Below are 14,274 nucleotides of genomic sequence, written 5' to 3'. Positions count from 1 at the left end.
ACCCCTGAGAAGCAGTGTGCCTGGCCTCTCACTTCCTTTGACAGGGGTCAGAATATCCACTGGAAGGATGTGGGAGTTGAATCTCACTGCAGTCAGGCAATTCATGGCTTGTACCCCACACCCACTCCCCACTTCCTGTAATACTGTGAATGTTTCCCACAACTGGCATCGTTCTTCCAAATGGGGGTGGTGGTGGGGAGCAGCCACTTGTTCCCACGGGGAGAGAAGGGCAGCCAAGCTGAGTTATAGATGATACCCATGTGTGGGTACCAAATGCTGCCTCACCCTCCCCTCCCCTAGCACAATGCCCTGCCCTCCTTCCTGCTGGTTTCTCGGGGTGTCTCCTGTGACAGTCTCCCATTTACCTTGCTTGTTGATCCATAAACAGCAGGTGGATAGTGAGTAAAGGGCAAGCACTAGGCTCGGGTCCCTGGACATCACTTCCCGCCCTCTCAGTAGCCCTGTGGTCCTGGCATCTTACCCCTACTCCAACGGCTTTCTCTCAAGCCGGTATGGATCTTTATAGCTGCAGTGGGCAAAACAGCCAATCACTGATATAAAAAATACAGGAATTTCAATGCTCATTCCTGAAGGATCCCAGCTCCCCTTGGAAGTTTGAGGAGTAAGAGGGACACTCTACAGAGACCCAACCCTGCAACTCTGGTCTGCCCAAATCCTCCCATGCAGACTGCTTGTGGCAGTGGAAAAAAGCAAAGTCCAAATGGACCTGATTTCGAATCTTAGGCTGATCACTTCCACTATGTAATTTTGAGCAAGATGAATTTTTTGGAGGCTCAGTTTGCTCCTGGGTAAAATGTAAACAATAACTGCCAGCCTCTCAGAAGATACTCATGAGGTAAGAATGAGCTATTCCAGATGGAGCCTGGTGCAGGTTGACACCTCAGGGGCTCTCATAAGGTTGCCCTGCCCCCTTTGTCTTCAGGAGATCAGGAGCCCTCATCTCCGTGTGGCCAGAGCTAGAATACCTGGTCAGTGAGCGAAACCCTCCCCTCCCCTAGCACAATGCCCTGCCCTCCTTCCTGCTGGTTCCTTGGGGTGTCTCCCATGCCTGCCATCATGCAGGGGCCAGTGGAGGTGGGGGTTGGTCAGAGGGGGCTCACCAAGGCTCCTTCCAGGCACGTGGCATAGTTATAGCCCCGCCCCATGACCAGGAGCGACCTCTGTGTGTAGAGCTCCAGGGCGAGGTCGTGGATCTTCTCATCCAGTGACAACACTTCCTTGATCAGCTCTAAGTGAAGCACATAGCAGAGGGGGAGAGCCAGTCACACCAATTATAAAACAAGATTCACAAAGAAAAGTCATGGTGTATAAGACAAGGTTTTAGAACTCACATCACTTACACACTTGCCTTCCTTGTATTAGTTTCAAAGGACTTTAAATGTAGATTATGGGAAATAGCTTGTGTTATCGGCCAGGATTTTATTGTGATGGTGATTCGTATTTGTGTTTATACTTTCCTGAGCACATAAGTAAGTAGGGAAGTGTTATTTCTAGCTCCATTTTACAGGCAAGGCAACAGAGGTTCAGAGAGGCTAAATCCCCAGCTGACCAGCCACACAGCTGACACTCCATACTAATGCCCCTCATCTGGGCCACATGCCATGTCTGGAAACAAAGCCAGTGTAGGTTGGACCAGCACTTCTCAAATTTTTTGGTCTCAGGACTCCCTTACGCTCTTAACATTTACTGTGAATTTCTAAAAACCTTTATTTTTGTGGGTTATAGCTATCAATATTTACCAGAATAGAAGCTGAGAAAATTAAAGATACTTATTCATTCATTTAAAAATAATAATAAACCCATGAAATGAAAAAAATCAGTGAGAAGAGTGGCACTATTTTACATTTTTGCAAATCTTTAATGCCTGACTTTTTCATAAAAGACAGATTCTCCTATCTGCTTCCCCATTCAATCTGTTGTGATATGTTTTTTGGTTGAAGTACAGGAAGAAAATCTGGCCTCACAGAGATTTGTAGTTGGAGAAAGAAGGCATATTTAAACAACTTTTTCAAATAATTGTGAATGTTCTTTGATAGTACACCAAACTTAAGAAGTGACAATTTCTTAAAAGGGTAGGTGCAAATGTGGAATCTGAGATCATATCAACAAACTTTTCCTACCTTGTTACATTAAAATGTATTTGTCTATCTTGCACTTACCTAAATGGGTCTTTTACACGTGCATAATTTTATAACACTGCATTGGCCATTTGCAAAATATTGGTTCACTGAGTTACCCAAATCTTCTAAAAATGGACACATTTCATTATAAAATATTTTTTAAAAAAGTCATATTTGTTAAAATCACTGTGATCTCATCAGAGATGTTTCTGAGTATTGGGAGGAGGTCAAACTCGAGCTGACAGCTACAAGTATTCCAGATCATGTTTCGGTTGAAAGCTCGAAGGTTATCATTAGCAACAAAAACTGTTATCAGGGGCTTCCCTGGTGGCGCAGTGGTTGAGAGTCCGCCTGCCGATGCAGGGGACACAGGTTTGTGCCCCGGTCTGGGAAGATCCCACATGCCGTGGAGCAGCTGGGCCTGTGAACCATGGCCGCTGAGCCTGCGCGTCCGGAGCCTGTGCTCCGCAACGAAAAAAAAAACAAAAAAAACCCCAAAAAACTGTTATCAGTTGTTTTTCTCAAAGTGTCAGGATAACTTGGTTCACTTTTGAGAAAATGTCTGCCAAGTACCAACTCAGCTTGTTAATCAATCATAGGGCGTTTTTCTCTGGAACAACCTCAGGGTGCTGCATACCTTCCATTTGTCACATAGAATATTAAAAAGTGTTGCAGTTTAATAAGACTAATGCATTTTACCATATCATCAAAGACATTCCTAAGTGAAGCTATGTGCATTTCTGTCATGGGAATAGTGTGATGCCTCTGCCTTGAAATGTGCTAAAGTGCCAGCGGCGGCCATCATTGCCTTTGCAGATGTTCACACAGAGAGAAAGGCAAAAGCATCTTATTCACTATAAATAACATATTACTAAGAAAATAGTTTTGACTGAAAGGGACCCCAGGACCTTTGGGTTTACATCTTGGTAACTGCCTAGCAGAACAGAGTCCTGTTTTTGCAGGATTATTATCTGGCTTAAAGTTAAGAAAGTTTTTCTTGTCAATAAATTTTCAGCATGTTGTCTTGGTCAGATTCAGACCCCTAGAGCTTGTATGGTTACATGGTGGCTTTCCCTCACTGCCTTCTCTGAGGTTTGCCCTTGGTTCCAGAATAAAGTCTGGTGAGACTGTGAAGGAGCAGTTTGGGCCAGGAAGAGGTGTGAGGCCATTCACTCCTTCTTATGTATTTCCTGAGCAACTACTGAATGTCTGCCCTGGCTGGACACCTGGCATCCAGCAGTGACTCTGACAGACACGGTTGTGTGCTCACTGAGCAGACACGGTTGGGGAAGACAAGCCAATTCACAGGAGGACAGGTAATTTCAGATCATGGTATGTGCTATAAAGAAAAGAAATGGGCTAATGTTTTTTAGAGAGATGGGCAGGGGATTAGTGCCCCTATTAGGGTGGCCAGGGAGGGTCCCGGAGGTGACATTTGAGCTGAGACTTGGGTAATGGGAGGCGTCAGTCATATGAAGAGCTGGAGGAAGAGGGTTTTGGTAGAGGAAAGAGCCAGTGCAAAAGCCCTGTGGTGTAAAGAGCTTGGCATTGCTGAGGATCAGAAGGTCAGTGAGGCAGCTCAGGGAGGGGGAGGGAGCTCGATGAGGTCAGAGGCACAGGGGCCCAGAGTGCAGGGCTCCGTGGCCTGGTGACAAGTGCGGACTTTAATCTTGGCCCAGTGGGGGCTGCTTCAGGGATTCAGTGGTAAGTAAAAGTTTTGAGGAGAAGGGAATGATTAACAGCATTGTTTATGGGAGAGAGTCAAGTAAGAGAGCAGCCAGGAACAGTCCACAGGATTTGATAATGAGCAGTTTAGCTCTGGAACATACCAGGTAAAGATCTCAGGCCATGGATGATCTCTCGCCTTCTGTTTTGTAGTGAAATGCGGTCTTCGGACATCATCAAACCAAACATCACCAGGGAGATGAACTGACTGGTGTAAGCCTGAGGACAAAACAGTGGTGCTAGCAGAGCCGGGGTGATGTACATGTGGTGACCACTCAAGACGAGACAGATTCCTGGGCTCCCCTCTTGGCCCCCTGTCCACCCACCCAGCAGAGGCCCTCCTGCGGGTGCCCACATGGCTCCTTCTACCTTGGTGCTGGCCACGCCGATCTCCGGTCCTGCATTGATGTGGACTCCGCAGTCAGTCTCTCGGGAGATGGAGCTGCCCACAGTGTTGGTGACACCCACGGTCAGGGCCCGGCGGTCCTTACAGTAGCGCAGTGCCAGGAGGGTGTCTGCGGTCTCACCTGCCACACAGGTCCTTCTTTTCAGCTCACAGGTATGTGGGCTCTGCCAGCCTTAACCCCCAGCCCCCAACTCATTTACTTCTGGCCCTTAGGCAGAAATTGATGTCCAGACACAGTTGGTGTGTGCTCAGAAAGGAAAATGCATGCTCAACAATTTTTCTGGTTGATTCTTTTTTTTTTTTTTAATGTAAGATGCTCTTTATTCAAGGGCTATGAATACCAAAAACACAGTTAGCACTCAGATCTTGAAAAAGGAGAGTTCTTTAGGTTTAAAAGTAAATAGGAAAATAAAACATTCATAGGGATTTGAATTTGAAGGTTGAAATTAATTTATCACTTCTCATTTTACCACTCAGTGTGAAGTGCATGTTCTAGGGGATGTTAAGACCTTTCTCATGAAAGTTGGTAAACTGTTCAACTGGATGGGGCCTCCATGTGGGGACCCTGACAGCACAGACATATGGGAGTCACTCGATCACTTGGGTGTTTAGTAATGCAATTAATGTGGTTCATTGTGATCATTTATGTAACTAGAAGATGAAAGCTGATTAGTAAGTGGAACTAATTTGGAAGGAATTTATTAAAAGTTTGTTCATGATTAAGTGTTGAATAGAACATTTAAGTTCTACAATTGATGTTTTCATGAAAAATATGTGAGATTATTTTTTCTAAAAATGGTTCAAGATTCTCTTGTCCCAGCTCTTCTCTAATCTAATTTCTCTTGAATATTAAGACAGAGTGGTTTATAAATACTTCTCCACTTTCTCACTTCCCATTTCCTATTCAACACACTACAGCCTGGCCTTGTGCCCTGGTTGATTCTCAGATTCACGATTTTGCTACTATTTATGTGGCGAGTGCTTGCTCATCCACTGTCTCACTGAACTCTCATGACAACTCTGTAGGGGGCATCATCCCCATTTTCCCTTGAGGATGAGGTACTCAGAGATGGAGCAAATCAATGCCTCACTCACTCAAGGCCAAGTAGCTGTGGGTGATAGTGTGGGCCTGGCTCCCAGTGCCCTTTCTCGGACTCTAAACTGCCTTATTCAGAATGGGCTGAGATTTAAGTTAAAAAGCAAGAATGCCCCTAAATGGTGTTTCTCAAACAGATCTTGTTTTAAAGGAAAACATTTCTTGTCCTAGTGTGTACTCAAATTATTTTTATAAAAAAGCTTAAATAGGTTCATGCACAAACCAGCACAAACTTCCTATGTTTGTAAGTCCTAAAGAACTCAAGCTAAATTAAATATGATCCAGAACATAAAACCAAACATTCAATGTTCACAGAGCCACCACTCTTGGCTGTGCTGTCCTAACTTCTCTGCAGTGCAGGCTGGTGCTACTATGGCCCAATTCTCCTCTCCTGTTTCTGCTCAGACTTGCGTCTAGTGAACTGCGGTGCTACAAGGCCTTCCCTTAGCGCCTATGGGAGCAAGGGAGCTCTATCTTCATGGGGTGCTCTATCTTCATCGGCAACATCCCCATTTTTGATACAGTTAAAAAAATTTAATGTAAAGGGGTGAACAAAGTGAAACTTTAAACCCCTTCTATGAAGTCACTCAGGAGGTGCCACTGCATTATTTTCACATTAAAACCACTTCTGTTCTTTGGTTAGTGGCTTCCACCAATTCATGAAACATTTTTAGGCTCTGATGGGATTGTAAACCCAAAGGTAACAGTGGCAACTGAAGTCAGAGGGCAGCACCTGGGTACGAGGTGGTCAGCTAGATGGTGGCTGTGTCTGTGTTAGTTTTTCTTAGCTTGTTACTGAAATGGAAATGGTATTGAAACTTCATAATGAAAGCAGTATAAAAAGATATTAGGGTATTGCTGTTAATGCTTCAATTGCGATAATGACATTGGTGTTATATTTTTTCTTTTATCATTTAGAGATACGTTCTGCAATATTTATGGATGAAATAACATGATGTCTGAGACTGACTTTAAAATAACACAGTGAAGGGGAGGGGTTAAAGTAGATATGATGACACAAGATGGGTGAGTTATTCCATAACATAACTGCTGAGCCTAGGTGCTTCTTTATGCAAGTCTCTCTTTTATAAAAGTTTGGGATTTTCCATAATTCAGTATATAAAAATCCTCCTAGAGCTCATGGGGACTCCAAGCATATGGCCATGGATCATCTCCCTGACCCTCCGTCCTGCCTTGAGCTGGAGCAAACACCCAAGCCTAGTGTTAGAATGCCACCCAGGCAGAGTTTCCTGAGCTGAGGGCAGCCTGGGCTCTCTACACCTGAGTAATGTCTCTCCATGCCTCGCACTGTTGGGTTGCGTGAGCACTGTATGGTGCCCACACAGTTCTTGAAGTGACTCTCAACTAGCAGAATTAAACTTTCCTCTAATTTAAACCCAGCACACATTTCTGAGTATCTCGGTGAGTGGTCCCTTAAGTCCTGGACTTGGAACAGCAGGAGGAGGGAGAACCTGGCTGCATGGCCCTCCCCATAAAATGGGACAGTAGCTGATGGCTCTGAGGGTTGAATGACCCTGGGCATGAGAGACTGTGGCACATGGTCTATGTGCAGAGAACTTCATGGGATGAAGGAGGGAGGGAGCTGCATGGTGTGTCACTGAGAGGACAGAGCCCTGAGATGAACTAGTGAAAACCTGTAACCCTTACCTGACTGGCTTATGAAAAAGCAAACGTCATCCCTGAACACAGGTGTGTTCCTGTCCAGAAAATCACTAGCAAGTTCAACCATCACCGGGAGCTCGGTCAGTTCCTCCAAAACTTGCCGCGTCTGAAGCCAACAAGAATGGGGACTAAAGTCAGTCATGAACAGTACAGGGACAAAGGTGGCTGGGCTTCTAAGACAGTTGATGAAATGGAACCTCTGCGTCCAGGTGAGCAGGGAACTTCAGGCATTCACAGGCCAAACTGCTGGAGAAATGGCTCCATGCCAGTTCTCGTACTGGCTCATGGCACCAAATTTGGAAGGCCAAATGCATGACAGCATTTAAGACTCATCTTGTCCTAGCCAACACTGCCTCCCAGGCACTATCAAGGGCCCAGCATGTTGCACTTACGGCCACAGCAGCATGGTAGCTAGTTCCACAGCCAATCACAATGAGCCGGCGACATCGTCTGATCTCCTTCAAGTGGTCCTTCAAGCCGCCCAGAAGCACTGCAGGACACATGCAGTGTGTTAATGCTGACATGACACAGGGATTGTGCATTGGCCCAGGGCTCGGACGAGGGATTACCTGTGTTGGTCTCAAAATTCACCCGACCTCTCATGGTATTGAAAACTGATTCTGGCTGTTCAAATATCTCCTTCTGCATAAATGCACTGAAGTTACCTGGTCAAACAAACATCAACAGGATGTCAATTTTAATGTTGTTACACTTTCACTGCTTAGCTTTTAATCAAGAACAGTTGTTATGCAGTTAGTCACAGTGACACATGTAAAGGCTACTGCAGATTACAAAAGGTGTCTCCAGGTATTGTCCCACCTGATACTCATGGTGACAAGCCAGATAAGGTATGATTATTATCTTCAATGTGCGTATCAGACCCTGCAACTTGAGGGAGGGAGGGATGTAAGTAACAAATGCATGGCTGGCCTTCCTGGGCCACGCTCCTCTTAACAAGGCCAGAGGAAAGTAAAATGTTTTACTTCCTAACACCCACCTACTTAGGGAAGTACAAATTAAGCGAGCCTAAGGAAATAGGCAATTTTTTTTAAACCAAATTCCCTCCTATACACTGTATTAAAACAAAAAACCAAAAATCTTTTTAGCCACATATTTCTAGGGCTCTGATGTGAATGAAACCGGATGACATCTAAGACCCCCGACGGGTGCTGTGCCTGATGCCTGTCGACAGGTGTCCACAGACAAGGCGGGAGTGTCCTCTGGGATACACACACACATGATGCCAAGCATCACAGTGTCCCTGTCTGCTGCCCTCGGCAGAGAACTTGTAGAAAGAGTGCCACGAAGCAAACAGAGCAAGTGAGGAGGGGTCGGGCCATTGCAGATATGGATCAGGGAAGGCCTCTCTGAGGGGGTGACGTTTCAGGAGAGATGATCAAAAGGAGCTGGTCCTGTGCGAAGCTGAGTGAGTGCGATGACCCCCAGGGGAGTAAGCACTCCGCCTGTCTGAGTAACAGTGAGGCAGCCAGGGCGGGCAGGGAGGGGCACAGTGGAGAAGGGTTGTGCAAGGTGGGGCCAGGCTGTGTGTGGATGGCTGTGGGCTGTGGCAGGGAGTGTGGGTTTTATGCTGAGAACAGTGGGAAGCCATTGGAGGGCTTTACACAGCATGATAAGAGGGTATGATTCACGTTCTTAAACGTTTACCCAGGCTGCCCTGTGGAGAGGAGGGTGTAGGGAGACAAGTGTGGGTGCAGGAAGATAGACTCCCCTCACAAGGAGAAAGTAGTCCACAGTCCCCCGTTACTGCAGGCCTCTCATCCAGAGAAGAAATGATGCCTGGGGTGTAGGAATGTGTCCCAGAGAATCTGTAAAGGGAGGTAGTTGATGGACTGGGGTCAGTTCAAGCAGGGAGACCTGGTGCCGGGGCATGGTCAGAAGCCCCTTTGGAGTAGCCAGGCCAGGTGCCCCACATCCCCTGAGATGTATGAACCACAGACCACCTGCAGCCCCACTCCGGTGCTCACAGCAGGCAGGAAGGCTGTAGTGCCCACCCATGACAGGGCAGAGAGTCTCAGGAGCTCCCCCACAGAGCACCTGCCCCATGAGGCTGCTGCACAGGGACCCTCAGAGGACACCTGCCTTTCATGATTTGCTGCAATTCCATCTGCAAGGTCTGTATGGCTCGAGATGGGTCATCACTAGCCGAACGCTTGACCCGGTGAATAGAGAGTTTCCCATCAGCCACTGCAGCAATGTCATCATCCTCAAGGAAGATGACCCGGTTGGTGTGTTCTATGATAGCGCTGGAGCAAGGAAAATATGGGTGTCAGAGATGGGGCCTGTCCTTGACAGTTACAAGACGTGGGTCCATATCAGTAACACTGAATAGCATTTTAGGATATGGCATATAAACATTGATTCATACCTCCCGCCCCTCCCCTCCACCCAGAATTATTTTGAAGCCAGTCCAGACATCAAATCACGTGTAAACATTTTAGCTTATAGCTCTAAAAGACAAGGATTATTTTCACCCTACTACAATACCATTATCACATCTAAGAGCAATAGTTTTTCCTTCATATCATCAAGTATCCAGTATGTTCAATTTTCCCCAGTAATCTCATAGATGTCCTTTTATAATTGCTTTCCTCGAATCAGGATCCAAACAATGTCACCTTTGGAGAATGCTCAGGAACCAACACATTCTGAATAATAAAGCGAAAGAATGAAACATTTATCTTGCCTTTCCAAATGACCTTTCAGAATAACCACAGTTTATGAAGGCAAGTTTCTCTTTATAGGAGAAATATAGCTAATAAAGAAGGAATGATAGAATTATAATAATCAACTTACGAATTCCTAATCATTAATAGCCCTAATCAAGGTCCATCAGTGGCTACTGAAATGAAGAAATGAAAAGCTAAGAGCAGCTTTATAATGGATGGATAAGGCTTCTGATCTTTGAACCCCCTGATCAATTTTAACAGTACTACAAAAAGACAATGAGACATAGTGCCTCCTGATGGAAGGACACACTACCTATTAAATAGTCTTGCCAAAAAAAAAAAAAAAGCAAACCTGAAGATCAAGCTTCTAGACACCTATAAACTTCTGTTTGCAGGAAATACGGTGAACAGAAGAACATGGAGGAGGCACTCAACAAAATCCATATAGTGGGAAACTCATTAGGACAGATGACTCCTTTTCTTACATACACACACACACACAAAGCAAGAAAAAGCAGGGGGACTTAAAAGCAAACTATAAGATCTATTCACTAATGAAATGTGCAGTCATTGTGTTTATTTTTATAGTAACTTTCTCTGTGTGGAAAAAAGAATTTTTCCCTTGAGATGGAAACAGAAAGTTTCTTTTAAAAATAAAATTGTTAGAAAAGTTGGTAAATGAAAAAGAAAGTTAGGTAATCAATAGTACAGGTGGTACATAGATATGGTAAAAACCATGAAGGTGGTACCTGAAGGACCATGGGAGAAAAAAACCCTCATTCTACCAAGTGCTACACCGACATGTGCCCTGTGCAGAAAAAGGAGCATTTAAAACTCCTGATGCAGAGTTAAAAAGAGAAATAATCAAGTTTTATGGTTCTAAGAGAGGTGTCTCCAGATCCTAGGGAAGAAAGACAAAGAAGGATGGAAAGCCACTGCACTGGAAAAAATATTTTAAACAATATACATTCTTTGAATAAAAAGCAGAAAACACAGGCAACAAGAGGAAGAAGTAAAAACGGCCCGATTCAATCTCCAGTAGATAAATGCTACTTACAAGTATTGTCCTTCAGACAGTGCTTAATACGTGTGTTTGTATTCACCTGTGTGTGTACATCTGCATGTTTAAATATAATTACTGTTTTAATTTACAGAATGGATGGCAGTCATCAAAATTACTGGCCCAGGAATTAGACCTGAGGTGGAATCCTCATCCCTGTCTCTTACCAGCCTGTGCCCTCGGGCAACACAGACATGACCCCTCTGAGCCCATCTCGGGTTCCTCTGCTTTAAACTGGGAGATGACCCCTGTGCCTTCACTAGAGGTTTGTTGTGATTATTAAATGGGATAGTCTTGGTGAAGCCCTCAGCACAGTGCCCAGCCATAAGTGCACAGCAATGCTGGCCACTGTTGTCACGAGAGCTCTATGTGCCTTCGTACCTGAAACGGTCACCTTGGTCACTCTTATTTTTCAATATATGCTTTTTCATCTACACACAATACATTATAGAATCACTTTATTAAGTTCCAAAAACCTAAACAAACAAAATAATGTCAAGGATTTTAATTATAGCATCGAATTTACAGATTAAGAAGTCAATATCTTTAAAAATAATTTTTAATTATTAAATTAACTTTAAACCAATTAACGTTTTCAGAATAATATTAAGGCTTCCTACCAAGGAATGTGGAATCTCTCCCTTTATTCAAATCTCTTCTTATTTCTCATGGTAAATTTCTGTAGTCTTCCCCAAACAGGTTCTTGGACTATTTTTATTTAAATTTATTTTAAGGGATTAAAACTTTTTTTTCAGCTCTGGTAAATAGATTACTTTTTTAGTTCAACAAAAGTTTGCTGAGAGCCTACTGTGCCAGTCACTTGTGGAGACATGAGGGGGAACAGGGTAGATATGGTCCCCTACCACCCACCTCACTGAGCTGACAGCAAAGTGACAACTGCTGGAATGTCGAATTTCTATACCTTTATACTCTGACCAGCCACAAGTATAACTTCTAACAGCCTTTCAAGTGGATTTTTTTTTTTTTTTTTTTTGCGGTACGCGGGCCTCTCACTGTTGTGGCCTCTCCCGTTGCGGAGCACAGGCTCCAGACGCGCAGGCTCAGCGGCCATGGCTCATGGACCCAGCCGCTCCGAGCATGTGGGGTCTTCCCGGACCGGGGCACGAACACGTGCCCCCTGCATCGGCAGGCGGACTCTCAACCAAAGAATGCTTAGATTATTATTATTTTTTTTTTTTTTGCAGTACGCGGGCCTCTCACTGCTGCGGTCTCTCCCATTGCGGAGCACAGGCTCCAGACGCGCAGGCTCAGCATCCATGGCCCACGGGCCTAGCCGCTCCACGGCATGTGGGATCTTCCCGGACCGGGGCACGAACCTGTGTCCTCTGCATCTGCAGGCGGACTCTCAACCACAGCGCCACCAGGGAAGCCCTGGATTTTCAAAGTATATAATTGTATTGCCTACAAATAATTCTTTAATCTCCTTTCAAGCATTTGTCTTTTTTTTTTTTTGAGAAACATCTACCATACTTCATTGAATATAAGGTAACATTGATTTTTTTTTTTTTACATAACAATTTTTCAATTTAATCAAATCTCATTTTTATAAGTAACTACTTCACAACAAGTTAACATGCTAAGGCAACATCAATAGATGAAAAAAGGTAGTCCCTGGCCCCAAGGAATGTTGCCCAGGAGAAGACAGAGATATGTAAAAAATACAATACAGTGTAGCGAGTGCAACAATCAGGCATGCAGAAGTGCAAGGGTAGCAAAAAGAAGCATGTGATCACAACACTAAAAAGAAGTCTGCACAAAAGACATAATATGTAAACTGAGTTTTGAAAAATGAAGTGGGTTTCCCAGATGCCCCATAGGGAGAAAGGAATTCTTGGAGGAGGGAAAAGCATAATTCAATTCATATAATCCTAGAAGTGAAGTAGTCTATGGCAGGAGAAATGATTGGACACAGGCGTCATGAATACTTGTATGTCTGCATTTTACCAAGTCCATTCTAAAGGAAACTTTGAGGATCAACTCGGGGGTGGGGGGCCACGGGGGGACAGAACTAGTCATTCTTGTAAGAAACACTGGAACCAGTTTCTACCAGCCCACCAAAAAAACTACTTCAAAGGCAACATGGTATCACAGAAAGGGCTTGTTTTTAGTTCATTAGGCCTCACTTAAAATTCTGATTCCACAATGCACTTGCTTTGGGATCTTGAACAACACTCATAACCTCTGCAAATTTCAGTATAGTAAGTTTATGTGGTTACCTTCATCTGTAATATCCCTGCATTGCAATCTTAATGGAAACTCAAGTTCAGGTCAAAGACAAGTTTCTCTGTGACTTCTCCTCTAAATTTTTTTTTAACGTCTTTATTGGAGTATAATTGCTTTATAATGGTGTGTTAGTTTCTGCTTTATAACAAAGTGAATCAGTTATACATATACATATGTTCCCATATCTCTTCCTTCTTGCGTCTCCCTCCCTCCCACCCTCCCTATCACACCCCTCTAGGTGGTCACAAACCACTGAGCTGATCTCCCTGTGCTATGCGGCTGCTTCCCACTAGCTATCTACTTTACGTTTGGTAGTCCATGCCACTCTCTCACTTTGTCACAGCTCACCCTTCCCCCTCCCCATATCCTCAAGTCCATTCTCTAGTAGGTCTGTGTCTTTATTCCCATCTTACCCCTAGGTTCTTCATGACCTTTTTTTTTTCTTAGATTCCATATATATGTGTTAGCATATGGTATTTGTTTTTCTCTTTCTGACTTACTTCACTCTGTATCACAGACTCTAGGTCCATCCACCTCACTATAAATAACTCAGTTTCGTTTCTTTTTATGGCTGAGTAATATTCCATTGTATATATGTGCCACATCTTCTTTATCCATTCATCTGTTGATGGACACTTAGGTTGCTTCCATGTCCTGGCTATTGTAAATAGAGCTGCAATGAACATTTTGGTACATAAGTCTTTTTGAATAATGGTTTTCTCAGGGTATATGCCCAGTAGTGGGATTGCTGGGTCATATGGTAATTCTATTTTTAGTTTTTTAAGGAACCTCCATACTGTTCTCCATAGTGGCTGTATCAATTTACATTCCCACCAACAGTGCAAGAGTGTTCCCTTTTCGTCACACCCTCTCCAGCATTTATTGCTTCTAGATTTTTTGATAATGGCCATTCTGACTGGTGTGAGATGATATCTCATTGTAGTTTTGATTTGCATTTCTCTAATGATTAATGATGTTGAGCATTCTTTCATGTGTTTGTTGGCAATCTGTATATCTTCTTTGGAGAAATGTCTGTTTAGGTCTTCTGCCCATTTTTGGATTGGGTTGTTTGTTTTTTTGTTATTGAGCTGCATGAGCTGCTTGTAAATTTTGGCGATTAATCCTTTGTCAGTTGCTTCATTTGCAAATATTTTCTCCCATTCTGAGGGTTGTCTTTTGGTCTTGTTTATGGTTTCCTTTGCTGTGAAAAAGCTTTTAAGTTTCATTAGGTC

General features: G+C 44.0%; 1 protein-coding gene across 2 annotated transcripts in view; it reads right to left on the bottom strand.

The window, feature by feature from the left end:
- Window positions 1-14,274, bottom strand: part of GFPT2 (glutamine-fructose-6-phosphate transaminase 2) — a 45,808-nt gene that overhangs the window by 4,673 nt on the left and 26,861 nt on the right. Inside the window, exons 10-16 of one of the 2 annotated variants that reach the window (XM_079915788.1) lie at window positions 9,152-9,315; window positions 7,621-7,716; window positions 7,444-7,541; window positions 7,037-7,157; window positions 4,236-4,393; window positions 3,971-4,085; window positions 1,122-1,249 (exon numbers count right to left, since the gene is read on the bottom strand). In XM_079915788.1, the coding sequence (XP_079771914.1) occupies window positions 1,122-1,249; window positions 3,971-4,085; window positions 4,236-4,393; window positions 7,037-7,157; window positions 7,444-7,541; window positions 7,621-7,716; window positions 9,152-9,315 (880 nt within the window). Of the gene's footprint in view, window positions 1-1,121; window positions 1,250-3,970; window positions 4,394-7,036; window positions 7,158-7,443; window positions 7,542-7,620; window positions 7,717-9,151; window positions 9,316-14,274 lie in introns of both variants that reach the window. The other variant, XM_079915787.1, reaches the window with a different exon arrangement.

Source organism: Stenella coeruleoalba, assembly GCF_951394435.1.
Source record: "Stenella coeruleoalba genome assembly, chromosome: 3".
Lineage (NCBI taxonomy): Eukaryota > Metazoa > Chordata > Mammalia > Artiodactyla > Delphinidae > Stenella > Stenella coeruleoalba.
The sequence above is the reverse complement of the archived record's forward strand: the minus strand, read 5'-3'. Positions and strand labels throughout refer to the sequence as shown.